The sequence below is a fragment of the Crotalus tigris genome, unplaced genomic scaffold (assembly GCF_016545835.1).
Source record: "Crotalus tigris isolate CLP2741 ecotype Arizona unplaced genomic scaffold, ASM1654583v1 scf7180000017710.2780689, whole genome shotgun sequence".
NCBI classification, from domain to species: domain Eukaryota; kingdom Metazoa; phylum Chordata; class Lepidosauria; order Squamata; family Viperidae; genus Crotalus; species Crotalus tigris.
Genome location: NW_024096582.1, coordinates 1,394,836 through 1,415,449, shown reverse-complemented (window position 1 = coordinate 1,415,449; position 20,614 = coordinate 1,394,836). Strand labels below are relative to the sequence as shown.

Sequence of the window (20,614 nt, the reverse complement as noted above, 5' to 3'; positions counted from 1 at the left end):
GCTAAGAGCTATTGCATTAATTCAGCCAATGATGAATTTTCCTCCAGAGAAAATACCAGACATAAATAGTAGATTAATATCTTGGACACTCTTCTCAAGTCTCATCTATCTGAATCCTAAATGTGCTCTTTCTGTCTGACATTTGGCCTAGATATAGGTGATTCTGCAAGAAGATAACAATAGTAATCCCTGCCCATAGAGAAAAATAATTTGTTAAAAAAAATCTAAGTCACGTTTTTCTCTTGAATCATTACTGCCATATTATCACATCACTCACCCTGTATCTACAGTAAATCTATCCTAAAGTCAGCTTTTTCAGTGCACCAGAATGATATTATTCAAAAATAACTTTGTTCTCTCAAGAGTTTATAGATATGAGATATATTTCAACTTCCTTGACAATAGAAATGGCAACTGATCTTTTCTAAACTTTCTTTGGTTTGTTCCTCTGCTGTTGCAATTTTGAAAAAAAAAAAAACCTCAAAGAAGGAAAAGTTAATGAGTAAAGCTTCTTGTGTTTAAATACTTAAGGCAGTGGCAGGTCAAAAATATATGTATTTGCTAGGGCTATTTCAACTTTGGGGATTTGATTCAGATGCATTCAAACTGATTTTCCTCTAATTTGAAAATAACTGTATTGAATAGCACTGAATTAACAATCCAACCAAACTGAGAATGCAGATAGGATAAGAGCCAATCTATATTGCCCTGAACACATCTTCTTGTGCTTCCATGGAGAATATCCTTCCACTATAAATTTCATCTCATTCCAGTGTGATTGGCCCACCTCACTTGTGCCATCAGAAAGGGCATGTTTTGGAACCCGTTGGTCAAAGAATTTCAGCTAGTGGGTCCAAGAAAAGAGCCTTTTCTACTGTGGCTCCTGTCCCTTGGAACATCATATCCCCCCGAGGTGAGATCTGCACCTACCCTCCTGACCTTCCATAAGGATATGAAGACTTGGCTCTGCCATTTGGCTTGGGGCCCCAATAGAGATGCACCACTTTAAAGGTGGTATCAGATCAAGAAACACTTCCACCTCTCCACATGTACTTTGTGCTCATCTCCTCACCATCTTTTATTATAATGACTATTATTATTTATTGTTTATCATTTTAATGTTTACCAGTTTTTAATTTTGTAAGCCACCCAGAGATGCCTGTAGATGAGATGGGTAGCACACAAATCTAATAAATAAATAAAATACTGTACTACCATATCTCTCCTAGCTAGAAGCTTAAGAACTGCTGCCGAGTTATCCCATTGCTTTTGTCATTAATTAAATTCTCAAGCGAACAGAGCAACCTGGCTTTTCTTATTTTCATGATATCTTAAAATGGTGAGAATTCTGCAAATAGACTCCCAAGCACTATTTAAAAAATTAGAAAAATCTGTTGTAATAATTTGACTGGCTATTTTTGGCTTTGGGTTAAGAACTAATATCAGAATATAAAATAACAGAGTTGGGAGGGCTCTTCGAGGTCTTGTAGCCCAATTCCCTGCCCAAGCAGGACTCTCTACCAAATGACTGTCCCATTTCTTCTTAAAAAGCCCTAGTGATGGAGCACCCTCAACTTCTGAAGGCAAGCTATTCCACTGATTTATTATTCTCACTGTCAGGAAATTTCTCTTTAATTCTAGATTGGATCTCTCCCTGACAAGTTTCCATCCATTATTTCTTATCCTAGTATACTGCTCAGTGTTGTGAGAAAGAACCATGTGTGACTAAAGAAACTGTATTTTGGCAGGCACAGAACTGACCCATAAATAAGGAATTTCTAGAAAGTGTATGAACGGAGAATGTGGATAGGACAAAAAACTTAGCGAACTGGCGAATCAAAAATGATCCAATGGGACCTTATCCATTATTGCAGGGGTAGTCAACCTTGGCTCTTTTATGACTCGTGGACTTCACTCCCAGAATTCCTGCGCCAGTTGAAGTCCACGAGTCATAAAAAAGCCAAGGTTGACTACCCAGTGCTATTGTAAGGGAGAGAGCTTGAAGGCAGAGAATTGAAAGATTGATGAATGCAATTTCTTCATGGTGTTTTATTGAGAATAAAAAAGGCTGAAGAAAATAATTTTGGATTGAATTGAAGGAAGCTGCATATATTAGATATGATTAGTCACATTACACATAGTATAAAACCAGTGCCTTGGGACTTAATATTCACTGTACTTTGAAGTTGCAGAAAAGGTGGTTGCCCAATGTTTATTATATATGCTGATAATTGTGGTTGAGTTAGGTGCTCCTCATTTTTTTTTCTGTTTTTCCAAAGTGTGCAATTTTTCCATTGAGAAGATTAAGCACCAAATTTGAATAAGCACAATTAGAGCTAAACCAGGGACTTTTTGTATTGATTGTGATCCCTTCACTGGGTGTGTCAAAAATCCTGATAGGTGAGTAGCACTATCTGAAAAGCCAATCCATCATTTTACCCCTTGATTTGATTTTTTATTTCAATTTTATGCTACCAAAACAGCATCCATTAGAATATGTCTTAAACTTAAAAAGAAAAATCTTCAGGATTTTGATCTCCTGAAATATGTAAAAGTTTTAATGTTGGACATGGTTTTTTTAAAAAATTACATGAGACTTTTTAACTCTGTGCTGCAACTATTGTTTCTGTTTAAATTTGCATAAACCCAATGTCTTTTATTGTTGTGGGTGTCGACACCATTTACAAATAATCAGTTCATATTTTTGAGCAGACTTACCTTTTCTTGCTAGGTTTGTTGCCTCTAAATGAGGCATGCTGGAAACATCTGTGCCATTGACAGCTATCACTATGTCTCCAATCTGAAGGCCCGCTTCTTCTGCTGCACTATCTGTCACAGAATGAAAAAAAAAATGCCCAGCATTTAGCAATATTTGGATAATATCCACAAGAAGGAGACAGCCTCATTCCCATTACATCCATCATTGCAATCCACTTCTCAGACATTGGAAAAGTCATTCCTAAGATTTTCCCTTGCTTTGCATAGGCAATCCAAGTTGAACTTGTTTAGTATTGGGCTCATGTAGACTGCTGTCTATTGTTCTCTGCTTGAGGTGGATTAAAATAGCCTAAATGAAAAGGGGAGGGAATTTATATTCTCCTTCTCCCTTTTATTAGATCACAATCACAAATAATCTAACCTGAACAGAATTCATTTGATTTTTAAGTACATGAGATCACTACACAATGACATCATGGATTATCTGAAAAGGCAGATGCCTAGAATATGAACAATGGACCTTGGGCTCCATAACACAGTCCTGGTTTCATATTATGACATAAAAACAATTACTGCAAAGGCAATGGTAGAAGAAAAAGAGTAGTAGAGAAGGAATTGTTTTTTTCCCCCTAGGGGTACTTCTTGAATTTCCTTAATATTGCTAGGTTATCGCTCTTCACTGTACTCCAACTTTCAACCTATGGAAAGTTACAAAGCAAAGCTATATTTACAGAAATCCCTATGGATCTACTTAGACATACTTAGAAGATGAAGTGATCTGTGGCCGGGTGCTTGGTTAGGAAATGAACCCATTGCCCAGAAACACCAGGTGAACTGAACTAATAAAAAGCATCTGGTGATTCCACTTTTTTTTTTGTTTTTAGCTTAATGTGAAATCAGATGAAAAATTGGTGAGAATGGGAAGATGAAGCTCTAACCGCAGGTTTTTATGGTTTCCCTTAATGGTTAGTTGGAGGGAGCTGGACAGCTCATTGGATAACAAATACATTTAATCCTCAACTTACAACTATTCGTTTAGTGACAGTTCAAAGTTACAATGGCACTAAAAATGACTTATGACCTTTTCCCACATGACCGTTGTAGCATCCCCATAATCATGTGACCAAAATGGCAACTGGCATGTATTTATGATGGATGCAGTGTCCCGGGACCTGTGATTGCCTTTTGTGATCGTCTGACCAGCTAAGTTAATGGGGAAGTCAGATTCACTTAATAACCATGATGTAATAATTTAATAACTGCAGTGATTCAATAAACAACAGTGGAAGAAAGGTCATAAAATTGGGCAAAAAAACTCACTTAACAATTGCTTTTCTTAGTATTGGAAATTTTGGACACAATTTGGGCTCAATTATGGTCCTACACTGAAGACTACCTGTACTTGTAGGATAACTAGATGGCATTTCTGAGGCCAGGGGGACTGATGGTTCTATGGAAGTGCTTAGATATTTCTTCAGGAGCAAAAGGCAGCATATATAGCCCTCTCTTCTCCAAGTATTCCCTACAATAGATTGGACTAAGACTGCAATACAATTGTTGTCCCTACTGTAATAGTGCTGCTAGCTAAGCTGTGCTAAGAGTGATTGGCACAAAATTACCAAGTGAGCTTCAGTGACTAAGAATGTAACTGAACCTGGGTTTCCCTAATCTTAATCTAACACCTTAACCATTATGCATTCCCACAGAGCTAAACAAACATTAGAAGAATTGAGAGTTTGAAAATAATTGTTACAGATAGCACTGGTTGATGGGATTTCAAAGCATATAAAAAATGTCTGATCCAGAAATATTTAAATTATCCTCTGGATTATTATCAGTAGCTTAAAATTCATATACATTATGTCTGTGGTACAGATGGATGTAGCCTGCTTTTATGTAAAGACATGCTAGGGACAGAAGGAAATGTAGAAAATTTGTTCAATTCAAGCCTATCAATTCATTATGATTTGAATTATTCCTCAGTGTTTCTCAGAATGATGTTCTTCCTCTGTATCTCTTTGCAGTGTAGTATTACATGTCATAATGTATTCTGAAATATTTTCTTCCAGAAAACACAAACACGGAGGTCCTTAACTAATCCAAGTAATCTAAATTTTCTGATACCCCTTGCCTTAGAAAATGCATCTGAACAGTATAAAGCTCTTTTCTGAAGGAATGGAAGGAAAAATCAGAAGCTAGCAGAGAAATGACAGGTGTGGACATTCTGGGAGCTTCTGCTCTTTTCATAAAAGCTCATCAAATAATATATCTTGCATTATGAGAGATTATGGCTCATCAAATAATGTATCTTGCATTTGACTGATACATCCAGAAATTTCACATTACATTTCCAAAGCCATTTCAATAGTTTTGAAGGGTTTTTTTTTTTTGTAACTTTTATTATTATCACCATCTTCATTTACTGCAGTTTGGAGAAAAGAAGCCTTTTTGATGGAACTGGCTTATGGTTTATTTATTTCTGCCATTTAATAAGTTTTTAAAATGCCAAAAAGAAATTTCAAAAAAAGTATGTTATACTTCTGAATTTCTCTGGGTTTTACTCGTAAATGTCTTTTGAAACTGCTTCTCAACCCATAAAACTCTTATAGTCCACAGAAAATTCTTCAGACAACAGATTTGAGGTACATTTATGGACAATGAAAGGTCCAATAGTGCAGTCAAGAACTGGGTCTGACCCAGTTTCCATCTTAGATACCGTATCCTACAGAACTGTAAGTGTAATGCTACAACAAGAATGTAGAACCGGCTGAAATATCTGGAAGGTACGAGATTGCCTATCAATTCTGTGAAACATGAGTTTCCAGCTGGCTCCCTTTTCTTCATGTATAGCAATTATAAATATCCATTAGCAGCAAATAAAACTTAATTTAAGTGAATTTCTAGAAGCAATGATTTCTGCAAGGATACACTTCATATAAAAGCAAACAAGTAAACTAGTGGCCTGAAATCAGGGTTGGTGGGCAAGCTATTAAGGCTCTGCTTTCAGTAAGCCTGAAACGGATGTTTTAAAATTTATGTGGGGAAGGAAAAGAGAAGAAAGAGCATGTGACTCTAAAAGTTATACTCCCAATATTAAATATTTTCTAAAGAGATACATGTCAGGGTGGCAGGTATTCAACTAATCATTTGTTCTGTCAAACAGAATTATCACAAGAAGAGGTCAGGTGTTAAAAAAAATGATCTTATTCAAAAAAAGAGACAAAACTACAAGCAAATCCACTTTTTTCCCCTAACTGCCAAGGCACACTGACCTATTTTGTCATTATCACCATCTTTTTTTAGCAGACTATAAAGCAGAGCAGAGGGGAAGTAATTGCTTCAGGCAACAGCTGACCCTTTTAGTTTGATTAAATGAAAGTCAGAATCAAGGAAGGTTCTTCATCCATAAGTCACTGGCAAAAGAGAAGAAAACTGTTCCCCAAAGCATTTTTATTACAATGATAGGTCTACTTGCAAGAGTAACAACAGGATTTTCTTCCATATTATAGAAATTCAGTAGAATTCTAGAAAATATGCTTCATTGTAATCACAATAAAAAAATCAGAATTGTTGAAATACCTGCTATCTCTTTGCTGGCTATTTTAAACATCATACCATTTAAAACTCCTTTATATCTTTTCATGAAGGAAGTAAGCTTTGGGGATGATCATGCCACTTACTGGAATCCACTTCGGTTACCAAGATGGGCTTTGAGAACTGGATTCGGAATCCCCAAGGAGAATCACCCGTTCCTTTAGGAATTCTCACAGTTCGCTCCCGAACTTAATAGAACAAAGAAAACAAAGGTGAAGTAAAATGCTCAAGTTGATATTTTTATGGGGCATTTGTTGACTACCAGCAATTATTCTGAATGGGCTACTTCTTGTTATAAAGTTACAATTAAATGGATTTTTTTTAAAAAAAGCAATTAATAAATCTTAATCATTAATCAGATCCAAAGATCCAAAGAAAGAATCAAGAATATAAAATAGCAATCATAAGGGTGATTTGATAATTCCAATAGTACATTGGCTGCAGCCTGGCAGGGCAGTAAAAGAACTGAATGATGTTTTCTATTTTAATTTCGTTATTGATTTTGATCTATGTTTATTAAGAAAGTATCCTTAGCTTCCAATTTCCTGTTCATATGAAATTTGCCTCAACTTAACTTTGATCTTATAGTGTCTTATATTTTGATACAGAGTAAAATATTTTGATATTTTTATTGGAAAAGAACATTTATCATTACTGGGATGATAATCCCATCATTTCTTTAATATAATTGAGTTTGCATTCTTACGAGACAAACAGTGTACCCAATAGGTTTCAGAATGGTAACTGTGATTTCATTGAAAGTTGCACACTTAACTTTTTTTATGTACATTTAGGTACATTGTTCAAGTAAATGATTGATTATACATACAGACTTCACAGCAATGTCTGGAACGGTTATAACAATAGTAAAACAGAATGGTACAACTCACCCAGCCAACTCACCATGGCCAGTTCATTGTGGGACAATTCACCACAGCCAACTTGCCACAGGACAACTCACTGCAGGCCAATATAACAATTCAATTTAATTATTTAAAATAAATAAAAATATTTTAATTTTTGTCATTCACATTTTATTTTGTCCCTCCTTTTGCATCCGTTTTTTAACAATTCTATTCTACTATTTCCTTGATATTGTCCCACAGTGAGTTATCCCTCAGTGTGTTGGCCATAGTGAGTTGTCCTGTGCTTAGTTGGCTGTGGCAAGTAGGCTGTGGTGAGTTGGCCATGACAAATTGTCATAGACCCATAGTCAAGGTGATAGCTCTGACCTCTTCTTGTTTTTTTTTTTTCATTGCATTTCACATAAAAAGAATATTATTCTGTTATTCTGTTGTTATTCTGTATTTCTGTATTTCTGATTGTGCAGTCCTGGGTACCATCTGGACTTCTTTTATTTCCTCCTACCTCTCACAGATCCCCTTCATATCACATGCCTGAATGTCCTTTTATATCCTTCCTGGCACACTGAGATTTCTTCAGCCAACCAACCAACCAACCAACCAACCAACCAACCAACCAACCCAACCAACCAACCAACCAATGAGCTGTTGTTTTTATAAGCAATAATATATTGCAATTGATAATGACAAAAATGTCTAATGCCTATCACACTCCTTTTTACTTACTAGTAACTGGCCTTTTGCTAAGAGAGCTGAGGTTAGTATCTGCATTAGCCTCATCCCCTTGGAACACCCAGGAAGCTGAGTGAAACATTTCTGTGTGGAAGCCTTCACTTTCCCTGAGTGGTCTCAGATCCAAGGAACAGCCATCTTCTGAATTCACTGGAAAGAGACAAGAATTGGGAAAAGGCAGATTTGGAAAGATCAGATATTTTTGTTGGTGTAATCAAGAAAGTGGCAAAGTTATTTAAAGAAAAAAAATGAAGTAAAACTAGAATCTACTAGTAAAAAATGAAAAAAAAATGCTTAAAAACAAAAGGGCTCCTCCGCTTCGATTCATGGCTTGCTCATGATTTTTCTGCTCGTTATTATAAATAAATTATTTGAGTATTTAAATGGCTTCTTCTTTCCCTCTCTATAAAGTTAGATGTTAGTTTTCTTTATTTATTCATGTTATTTATTTACAAGAATTATATGGCAGGACTATCTCATACAATGACTCTAGGTGGCTCACAACAAACCATAAAATAAGGTTAAAAACAAAGATAACCTTCCCCTCATCATCCAGACCAAACATTGTTGCAACTCAGTCCTCATCCTGTTCTTATACCATCTTCTTTTATTATTTTGTAAGTTATATTAAATATTTTATCATCTGTATTAAATATTTAAAGTATTAATATAAGCTGTCTTGAGGACTAGTGTCAGCTTCAGACAAAGGATTTCATTTTTTATTAAGTGAATCCTCCTTTTGCCTATCGCTAGAAATACTTCCTTACCCTTCTTTCTTTAGATTTGATCAGCACAAGTTCCCAGAAGGGAACAGAGAGCTCGATGCTGTTCTTCCTTTGGGCTAGGTCAATGCTTCCATGCTTAGAAATCATATGTGACCCTGATTCAGTTGCTGTCCCCTAATTAAACCTTTGATTTGTGAATCGGCTATACCTTAGCTGTTGCTATTGCTTTTATACTCCCGGATAAGCAGCCAAAAAGGAGGCTTAGCCAGATTCTAGTGAACTTGACAAGCAAGTGCATGCACCCTGGCTAATCAGAAGGCTAATCATGAATATCAATCCATGTTGTTTATTTAAAAAAGCTATATCTGTACCATACAATACAAGTTGCTATTTTCTTGAACTCAGAATCTAAGACATACTAAATTTCATGATGGTATAAAAACATGTAAAGTTGATCACAAAAAAGTTTGTTCTATCCAGTTGAACTTTTACCAGTTATGTAAGAAATGTTTTTGCTCAGATACATTCACATTGCTTCGGAAAGCAGATGAGTTCTGAAGGTTTAGTTTTATGAGCCAATATTCTGAATGCTTGTTAATGTTAAGAATAGAAACCGCCAAGCTGTGGAATTTGTGTGGGAAGCAAAAAGGAGAGTCTAAAATAAGTGATGCTCTTGATATTTGAACATACATTTTAACTTTGATTTTTATATGTAGGTTTACAAAAATCAATTTATCAAAATCACTGATTTAGATTAATACTCCTTCCATATTAAGCCATTTCCTCTTATAACATGTTTACAAAGAAATAGGAATTTCTTTGTCTCAACATTGTCCTTACACACACATACACAATTATATATATACACAAATTATATATATAATTTCTGAACCCTGTGTTATTTTCATTACTAATTAATACATTGTAAAGTACCTGATAATTTCTTCTTATTTAATGCAGCATATTATAGAAAAACAGAAGGGAGTTTTCCTCTCAAAACTCAGATTTTTCTTCTCATTAACTCCCTTCAAATGAGTTATTCGACATTACATTGCTGGATCACAGAAAAGAAAATTACAGACAAAAACCCAGGTGAGCTTACCTTTCTGTTGTGCTTTTGACCCATGGAGGTCCATGTGTTATGCATTGATCTTTATCAAAATCAACTGATTTTAAGGCTCAATGAATATGATTTATAGTTCCACAGGTAAGGAGAGGAGGAGTTTTCAAGAAACAGCTTAGATCATATGGATGAATGATTCATGGTTAATTCAATCACTCCAGAAAGCATTCATCAACATGGTGTTACATAAGGGACAATAGCATTCATAACACAGCACTTCCAAGTAACAAGTTATTGTTTATGTCACAGCACCAAGTGCATGAGAGTGTATGACTTAGTATAGTTTAGTATAATTATTCCTTTCAAAGACACTTATGAACCTTACATTTTGGCAAAAGGAATAAAAATAAAACATTTATCTTAGTGATAGATACATTGTCAAAACATTTATTTTTCCCCTCATTTTAGACTATTATAGATAGATATAAAAGGCTGGGAGGATTTTTTTTTGTTTTCTTAATCTATGTTTTTGTTTTATTGTTTATTTTATTGTTTTCCTAATGTATGATAGAAAAATCATTGATTTTTGTGATATTAAAAATACAGCAAACTTTTAGTAATATATTAAACCCTGAATATTTGCTGTCTTTTTTCTTATATCCTTAGCATCAGCTATTTAAAAGTTTCTTCATTCTGCTTAAGAGAAGAGCCAGCTTAAAACCTTCCTAATTAAATTGAAGCACACTAAAGAGCTGGGTCCTGTTAAAAGGCACTGGATTGTTCATGTGCAATTACTAGAGTGTAAAAATATTGTTAGTGTCAGGTCTACAGTTCTCTGCTCATATGCAGCTTTGGGATTTCTGTGATAGTTTGTCTAAACTCAGAATGCAACTTTTTTGGGTCAAGAAGCATCCTGGGCTTTGAGTGAGGTGCTAAAGACCCTGCCATATTAAGTCATACATGAGAGAGGACTAAAGTTAAAATTTATTTCATTAATATTTAAATTAAATTTTAAAATAGTTCTTATGATTGCTCTTCTCTCTTGTATTTAATCATCTCCCCTTATGTCATTTTCCTTTTAAAAATTATAATCTAGGAACCAATTCTGGAGGTATCTGGAGCCATTGTAAGCTCTTTAATATGGCCCTGGACCTCATTCTAAACATGTTGCTTTTTATCATTTTCCTTCTAGACATGATAAAGTTTGAATAAAAAAAAATATTCTGCAATGACCCAAGTGGTGAGTTTATCCACAAATCTTTGGCAAAATATTTCTCCTTATCTCCAACTAAATGCAGTACTTACTGAATCTTTTGGTGAAGCTGTTATTCTTAGAGCGCTCTCCAGCTGAAGGGTGTCTTTTGCTGTTTTTGAACCATTTCCTTCGTCTAGCTCTAGCCCAACGGTCTGGTTCTTTTTCTTCTTCTTCTTGAGAACTATTGTTTGTCCTTGCATCTTTCAGCACTTGGTCCCTTGATAATCCTGTGCTCATGTCTTTCAGTGATTTAGCTATATTTTGTGGGAGGAAAAAAGAAACAATCTATACAACTGACAACATTTAAAGTCAGATTACCTTTTAAAATATTCTGCTTTATAGAGGTTGCATATTTGTTAGCTTAATATCAGTTACTGAAAATACAAATAGTACCAAATATTTTTTCAGCCTGAGTGGAAGTTACAGTGGTTCCATTTATTTATATTTCATGTATTTTAGATGTGCACAAAGAGCTGGTTCCAACATTCTGTCAGGAATAGAACACCAAACAAGAGCCCAAGAAGATACAACATGCACTGCTTTACCTACCACTTTTAAAAACAAATAAACAAACTCCTAGCGTTGCAACTAATGGGAAGGAAATCTTTTAAGCCAGCTCATCTCAGAACATTTTAGAGTCTTTAGATTAATCACTGTTCCTGACTATACCTTTTCTCCTTTTCCTAATGTAATATAAAGAATAATTCTTGAAATATTTTAAGACATTCTGAAAATAGCATAAAATAAAATTATGGTTTCTAGCATAAGCTTATAATTTATGTAAGAAGAAGCTTAAAAAGATTTAAGTTCTGTACTTCTCTTCTGGTCAGGAATATCCAAAGAGTGTGATCAAGAAAAAAATCAAGAAGGTACCTATGATGGTTGAAATTCTCTTTGTTCATTATATGCATTATTTACCTTGCTATATTTTTCACAATGAAACAATGCTTTGAAAAGTAGTTTCGAAAATTACTTGCCTATCTGATCAGCTTGATTTACTGATGAGAATGTGGCTGAGATCATGACTGCATTCCTATTTGTTTCCCTTTCTTCATCTCGTTTTTCAGAGCTGGGTTTGAATAACGTCTCTGTCTGAACTTCTGCTAAATGACTTTCAGAATGATGAGAGACACTTATGTGTTTTTCATTGGAGAACATCTCTGGAGCATCTGTGAAAGAGTCCCCAGCTAAAAGATGCTTAGTCTGTATAGAATAATCTTGGCAATCAGAATCTTCCAGAATGTTTTCAGACATTTTCTGAATGTCAGTACAACTTTGGAATTCGTTAACTTGATTTGATTCTTCAGTATCCAAAAGAGGCAATATAAATACTGTTTCCCTTTTTCTGCTGGGATCTTTTTTTATTGCCAAGCCAAATGAATTTGCCATAGATTTAATGTCACCTGGAATGATGAGCTTCTGTTCCAATTCTCCAGTTATTACAGTCGTGACTGATTTTCTCTGGGGTTTTTTCATTTCTTTAGACTCGGAAATATTTTGTGGAAGATTTTTGTTTGACTGTATTACTGATTGTTGACCCTGAATGTCTTCTACACTTGATAGCCTTTCGGAAAGCAAAGAGTCTTGATTTGCAGTTACTTTGTTTGGTAGTTTTTCATGGACTTGAAATTGTTGGTATTTGCTTTTTAGAATCTCACAAACAAAACCATCTTTTTCAAAGGTAATATATTCCTCACCTCCTTTTGGGGTTGTTGGCGTCTTAATGGGTCTATATTTCTCCTTTTGAGCTTGACAAGAATTCATAATGGAATGAAAGTCTTCTACTGTCACCTTCCCCATTTCTTTACTACTCTCCCTGTATTCTAAATAGTTGTCCCCTGAAAAAGTAGTGTTGAATTTGCTTTCTATATGACACACATTCATATTGTGATCACAGGAAGCAAACGCATAGCAGTGTGAAGATTTAAGATCTGTGAGAGTACCAAACAATGATGTGAAACTTGAATAAGGTTTTGTATAGCTGACACGTCTATCAGTACTCATTTTATAAGTAGTTACTGCTTTGAATGGTCCGGAGAGGAGTTTTAAAGATAAAGATGGCATGGAATAAAAACCCGAGTCCCTTCTAAGTTGAGGCAATGACAATACATCAATAGATGAGACTGGGAAAGAATACCTTCTTATGTTTTTTGATTCCTTGGATGAAATTAGCATAGCGGTCCCTGTTTCAAATAAGCTGTTGTTCCGTATTTGTAGTGCATTACTCATCTCTTCATTATATTTCTTTCTAAAATGGATTTCTTGGGAACTGTAATTTTCTTGTGGGGTTTCTGTAGAACAGCTGAATTCAGAAAAAGCCATTCCTTTGTAGAAATCTTTTCCCTTTGTGCATTCCTTCCTATTCTCTTGACAGGAAGCATTTTCTTTTTCCCAGTTTAAGGCAACTGAGGATATATCTGGTACATCCATGTTGTCCTCTTAAGGATCTAATAATCTTAATTGTAATATCTAAGCAGTTTCTGCAGAGTCAGCAAATAAAGCTGGAGGAGATGTAAAGAATTTACCATTCTGGACTTATGCAACTTAAAAATGTTTTCCTGAAAGTCAAAATTTGTCTCAAAATTTGAATGGCAGGACACTGTAATGATTAAAAATGTGAAACACAATATTTTCATATAGTTTCAAAATTACATGAACAGGGTAATGCTTTGCCACCAGTCTGAGCATTAACCAGTAACTCCTTTCCACCAGTGTATTTTCCCTCCTATCAACACTTATTTTCATCAATGGGCTTGCAATTTGGACTGTGTATTTGGAGGGGTTTTTTTTGAGACTTTTCAGAAAGATTACTTAAGAAATTAGTGTCTTTTTGCTACTTGTTAACAGTTTTCTTTGTGATGATATTTTTTTTACAAAAAGGGTTTTTACTTTCAAGCCATACAGTGGCTCATCATGAGGATCACAACACTCATTTCCATACTCAAGAAATCAGGTTTCACTTCTCTGTACAGCAGACCACAGAATTATATTCCATTGTACTATATCCTTTTGATGTCTTTTCTAAGTCATCAATATTTACACTGTGACAATATCATTTGCTGAGCAGCAAAGACTACAAGCAGGACAATCTTATCCTCACTTTCCTTTTTTTTTCAACTATCAGATATTGCCTTCAAAAAGAAATCAGTGTTATTTCCTTTTTCACTGTGTATAAGAAAGATGGTTTCTACTTCAATCAGATATTGCAAATCCGTTGCTTCTTGAGTACTGGTGTTTCCTGGATTGTCACCTGTCCTGTTTTCAATGTTATGCTGGCATCAGTTGATACTTATCTGAAGAATAAAAATAAAAGAAGAATTCTGTTATTATTCTGAAAGTAAGATTGCTTAAACATATCTGGCAGGCCAATGATAATTTTGAATAGATCAAAAAAGGATGCAATGCTCCTAGTGTATTCTGATTCTACTGCACCTCTGATAATTACAACTTGCTGATGGTTGCTTTCTTTTCAATCATCCCAGACTGAAACTGTCAGCTGGTACAGCACAGATAGTTTAAGTTTATTACTGTCAAAAATCAGAGACCAGAACAAATAAAAACACTCAATGAATATCCAGTTAAAAATCTAGAATAAAATAATAAATAACAGATAAAATCTATATTCAAATCACAATTTGGCATCCAGTCTGTCAATTACACATAGCCTAACTGAACTATAGTATCAATCCTTAAACCATAAAGCCCATAGTCATTGAATACTAAAATACAAATAACAACAACACAAAAGAGTTTACTACATTAGTTGTGTAAAATTGCTATGGTGGATTAATCACATGTTTTCGATGAATCCCCAGTGCTGTGGCACAGAATCTAGCTGTAATCACGGTCTGTTTGTCCTTAAGCAGCCACTGGAGATAAGCAGTGTTGGAATGGCCAGGATACCTATCAATTATTGGGAGGATATGTTTTTTTTCGAATATCTTCTATAGAAAGAATATCGAAGGAGTTTATGTCCAATGATCTCCACCTCTCCTAAGCCATAGGAGCAGAGTCTTTTAATCAATGGTATCTTTTTACACAGATAGTTTGTATGGTTCCCCCAGACCTCATCAGGATGCCTCTATTTGCAGTTTAAGATGGTATAAAACTGAGAAAAGGTGATTCAATTCCAGAACACATCACTCTTTCGAAAGAAATATTGGAATTGACACATGGATAAACCTTTACGATTCAAACGTGATTTGCAGATTTCATAATTTTTTGGGCATTGCAGAAATAGGACAGATTGAGTTGAGTGACATAAATAGCCAGCCCGTTGTAGACCTTGTCTTGCACACTTTTCTCTCCTTATTCAGTAACTCATTTTGTCTTAACTTTATTCCAGCATGTTAGTCTCTGTGCCCAGTCTACTCAATAATTTCAGTATTATCATTTTTTCCAATAAATATATTTTATAAGGAGGTTTCTTTTCACTATTTCTCTGCCCCGTATGGTCTTATATGTGACTCTTCATTGCATAATTTGTACTTGCTTGTAGCTTGCATTATGCTCGTTAGTTTATTTTTTTTACATCATCATGTGTCATTTATGCAATAGGATAACATAATCATACATGCACAAGCAGCATGGAAGGCATCAGTCCCAGAACAGAGTATCACATGAAGCCTTGCAACCATTTTAGGTGTCATTGCAATGCATGTTGGAAAGAGGGATGCCAATAAACACATGACTATAGCTGCCATCTTCAGTTTTTTGATCCCCACACTGTGTATAATTTTTAGCAAAACATTCAGTGTTCAATAAAGCATTCAGTTCATGACCTAATAAATATCCTGACACAAACAATAGACATAAGTAGCAGCTTTTCCTCCCCAGTATTTCAACAATGATTAATAGCAACCAGTACGTTACTTTTATGTGCAGAAAAAAAGTGTATTACTCATGTAAATGTTTTCTGTTCATCTTTTTAATACCTTGCTATTTAATTATTTTAGCAATAGCAATGGCAATAGCACTTAGACTTATATGTCATTTCACAATGCTTTACAGCCTTCTCTAAGCGGTTTATAGAGTCAACATATTGCTTCCAACAATCTGAGTCCTCGTTTTACCAACCTTGGAGCCAGTGAAAATTGAACTGCCGAACTGTTGGCAGTTGGCAGTCAATAGAATTAGCCTGCAACACTGCATTCTAACCACTGCACCACCACTATTATATGGAACAACTGTGATTGATGTCCATGCACGATGATTGTTTGCCTAAGTTTATTTCAATATATTTTTTTATCAGCCTTTACTTGGAAAAGCAGGAAATCCCTCATATATTGGACTACAACAGTCAGCGTTCTCAGTAAGCATAATTTACAACTAACTTGGAATTTTAGGAGAGCACCAAGCTGGGAATGTTATGTTGCATTAATTAGGATCAGGAAAAGGCCACTTTATTTATTGACATGTAAATTCCTCTATGCTTCTTTCCCAATAAAATTAGATATTTTGATTATAATCTATTGAATTCATATTTTAAAATGTAATAAAATTTGAAATCACATTTCTATACAATTGTAGGAATTATATAAGTATTGATAGAGGGAGAACATGGAGAATTAATGAACATATAGATGAAGTACAAAGAACAATATACTGGTAATAGACTCTCTGTGTTTAATCTTGCTATCACGTTCTATGAATACAGAAGATTACATTTTGAATGAGATCAAAATGGTGTAAGGTATAATTTTGCCTTAAAATGAGTATCAGTGATCTGTATTGTAAGTTGGGACTTAATACCAAGATGTCCATGCTGGAACATATCTGACCTTTATAATGGAAAAGTCTAAATTCCTAACATTGTCACTGGGAAGTTGTTTAGCGGCACAAGCCAGGATTTGAGCTGAAGCTGTTAAATCCTGAGGAAATAAATCACAGTGCTTCACTCTTTTGTTCAGGATATTTTTAGACAGCAGTGATCATAGATTAGGCATCTCTGGCCTTGAGAGCTTATGAATAGCTACTCTCAGATGAATAACCTACTTTTTTTCTAATCTTGATCCATCAGGGCTCTTACTGTATTTTTTGAACTTTTCTGTTTATATAGTATTGAACATAGTGTTTAAAATTACTGATTAAAATCATACAAAGCTTAGGAGCTTGCCAACTGCAAATCTGGCTAGTGTTTGGGAAGATTAATATTAGAGTCATCTGCTGGCAGCAGTGCAATTTTAAAATCTGAGATAGCAAAGAAGGTAATTGGTAGTATTGCAAGAGAAAATATTTGTGTGTGTGTGTGTGTGTGTCTATTGCAGCAATGAACAGACAAAATATCTTTTTTTAAAGGTGTTGATAGGAAGTTTTTAGGTCTGTTGCATGTGTTGACATGATACTTAGAAAATTTCTATTTTTAAAAATGGAACACTTTAAACTGTCAGATAATGAAAAAATAGTTTGCTTGTTCCCCATTCACCACCACAAAACTTAATAGCAGTTTTACAGCATATGGATATATAATAATAATAGTAGTAGTAAAGTTTGAAGGGACCTTGGAGGTCATCTAGTCCAACCCCCTACTCGGGCAGGAAACCCTACACCATTTCGGACAAATGGCTGTCCAGTCTCTTCTTAAAAACTTCCAGTGTTGGAGCATTTACTGCTTCTGGAGGCAAGCTGTTCCACTGATTAATTGTTCTCACTGTCAGGAAGTTTCTCCTTAGTTCTAGGTTGCTTCTCTCCTTGATTAGTTTCCACCCGTTGCTTCTTGTCCTGCCTTCAGGTGCTTTGGAAAATAGCTTAATTCCCTCTTCTTTATGGCAGCCCCTGAGATATATATATACTGAATGAACAGTTATCTTAAAAGGTCCAACTTAAATTGATGACAGAAAGCACCATATAAATAACACCATAATTCATCATTCTTAGAGACTGAAGAGCCACACTAATTCTTAACCTCTTTTCCCAAATGTCTTTTTACTTTACTTCATTGGGAATAACTTTTTAAATGGGCTATATAACATGTCAAAGAAGGTTAACTATGTGAATCTTATAGTTGCAAAAGGTCTTTAATAAAAAATCAGTTGATGGAATTTATCTCTGCATTTTTATAGCTTCAAAGTATATTAAATTGAGGGAACACGTGGATGTACGAAAAAGTAAAGCGAAAGCAGACACAATGTACATTTTCTGATTTTATCTTTTCAACATTACTTTTTAGAGTTTTTTTTTAAGTTGAGCTGCTAATGTACACTAAGAAAAATGCCTACATTATCATGGTCAGATGAAAATGAAATAATATAGTGTAACCAGTTTAACTGACATTGCTTAACAATAAAACAAAAAACCTCATTGAAGGACAATAGAAAATTAAATAGGCTGATGAGCTGTGACTTATGTTCAGTTTAGTAAAAGGTCATTCAAGGAAGCCTATAACTGGCTATAAATTATATCACTATAAATCCATAGACTTTTGATATATCTATTGATATCATATTTATTGGGTTGTGATGCAGAGATTTTGCTAAGCAGGACAAATGAAGGTAGTAAAGTATTTTTCCTTCATTATACAATATAAACTCACTCATGGCTTAATAGTCAAAGATTTCTTGCTATTCCAGAATGAAGATGGAATCATATTGAATTTGGAAACTACATTTAATTTTACCAATCTCTATTATTTTTATTACATCCATTTTTTGTTGCTCTCATTTATGTGACTTGTAACCATTAATATGCTTTTTAATACTGATTTTTATGTGTAGCTTCGTTCAAAACAAATACACTCAGCTTTGTTCTGATTCTGTAGCAGTCAATGGTCACAAAAATAGTTTTTGGATGCTTAAAAGCTCTTCCAAGACATAATGACAGTTGGCAGTGGGGATTTCAAAGAGTTTGATAAATTGGCAGAAAGCGTTTTCCATTATCCACAGAATCCAATCCAAAAATGGTATCATCATTCATCACCATCACTTTAGACAATAAGCATTCTTTCCAACATAAACATTAATCAGAATGTTTTCAATTTATTTTTTCCATTTAACAATAAATTATGCATATAGAACCTCTTAGAATAAGCTAAACATCCTAGTATTATAAATTGTCATCAAGGGAAGTATAAGAGAAGTAGAAGAAAATATTTTTGAAGGTAAAATTGTACATTCTTAAATGATTATAGTTCACTTAAAGTGAAGTCTGAAGAATTTGTAAATGTAGATTCTCTGAGAAAATATAATTCAAATTTTTGCTACTACCTCTTGTAATACTAATACTTTATAATAATGTATATTCATAAAGGAATTAAATCAAAGGGACTCTGATATAACCTTAAACATTTAAAATGAATTACCCACTTCAGAGTAAATACATTTTGGAAATAGAAGTAAAGCCATTATAATATATTTTAAGAGGAATTCCATTAATGTAAAAGTTTCTTCCTCAAAAAAAAATTCAGCCGACTGGAGAAATATATTTAGTTGTTCCTGTTCTTTCACACACACAAACACACACACACACACACACACACACACACACACACACACAAACTTTAAATAACTCTTATCTTCGCTTGATCTTTAGCATAGAACTTTGAATTCAGAATTCAATCCTTCAACTTTAGAATCATATGGCTCCAAGTAATGCTAAGATAAAGAAACTAGCCTATTCTGAGAGGGAAAAATACAGAATATTATTTTATTGGAACAAATCTTGTAAAATTCTATTATAGGAAATGTAGCTGGCATTTTGTTAATAACAGAAAATGAATAGATTTGTGTAAGTATTTATAAAGGCTGAGCATTCAAATCAATTTCATTTGGAATATACACTATAGCTGTATATTCCCACACTGGAAAGAACAAAATAATCATCTGTGGTATCATAAAGAATATAAAACACAGTTCAAAATCCTCACCTATCTCATTTTCTTGTTTTTTCATTTATTTTCTTTTCTGTGTTATTATTTCAAAACACTAATATAAACACATACAGGTAGCCACAGTTTTTTGATTGATGAAAGAATAAAGGTGTATATATTTTTATTATTGGTCTAAATTATATCCCGCCCCCCCCCCCAGAAGCAATGGGCAAGCAACTCACCTATGCAAATTGTATCAGCTTCCTATTTTTCTGAAAGGAAGAGTTTACATTCATAGGAAAGACTAGTAAAATCTTAAGCCTGATTGGCTTGCTCTATTTCTTTATATATCTATTCTTGTTCCTTACACTCAGAATCGGATTAAGGTATTTAATTCCAGAGATTATTAAGAATGGCCTATCTTTAATCAGCCTACAAATACCTATTTTCTTTTTCCCTCACATGTATAAACAGATTTAGAACATTTTTTTTCTTTTAGTATGTTTGAAAATTAATCAAAGTAATTTTTCAGAACATTTAAACCAGTGGTTCTCAACCTTTTTAATGTCGCGACTCCCAACCGGTCGTAAATCAAGGACTACCCAACCAGTTGTAAGTCGAGGACTACCCAACCGGTTGTAAGTCGAGGACTTTTCCTGCCCGGGAGCGCCACGCATGCGTGGTGCCGCCCCCTGTGCCAGCCGAGGCGTAGCTGGCAAGCGGCAGAGACGACGCAGGCCGACCACCGGGTGGGTCACCAACTGGCCCAGCCCAAGAGAGGTAAGGCACCCACTGGGCCCCATGCGCGCCAGCAACCCTCCCTGCACCCGCCGGCCTCCCACCTCCCACCCCTGGCCGTCT

At 34.7% G+C, this 20,614-nt stretch overlaps 1 protein-coding gene across 2 annotated transcripts in view; it reads right to left on the bottom strand.

Moving 5' to 3' along the window:
* Positions 1–20,404, bottom strand: part of LOC120306033 — a 43,361-nt gene extending 22,957 nt beyond the window's left edge. Inside the window, exons 1-6 of one of the 2 annotated variants that reach the window (XM_039338596.1) lie at positions 19,996–20,404; positions 11,928–14,243; positions 11,001–11,204; positions 7,902–8,057; positions 6,399–6,500; positions 2,719–2,829 (exon numbers count right to left, since the gene is read on the bottom strand). In XM_039338596.1, coding sequence (XP_039194530.1) covers positions 2,719–2,829; positions 6,399–6,500; positions 7,902–8,057; positions 11,001–11,204; positions 11,928–13,380 — 2,026 coding nt within the window. In that variant the 5' untranslated portion in view covers positions 13,381–14,243; positions 19,996–20,404. The remainder of the gene's footprint in view (positions 1–2,718; positions 2,830–6,398; positions 6,501–7,901; positions 8,058–11,000; positions 11,205–11,927; positions 14,244–19,995) is intronic. The other variant, XM_039338595.1, reaches the window with a different exon arrangement.
* Positions 20,405–20,614: the final 210 nt, after the last annotated feature.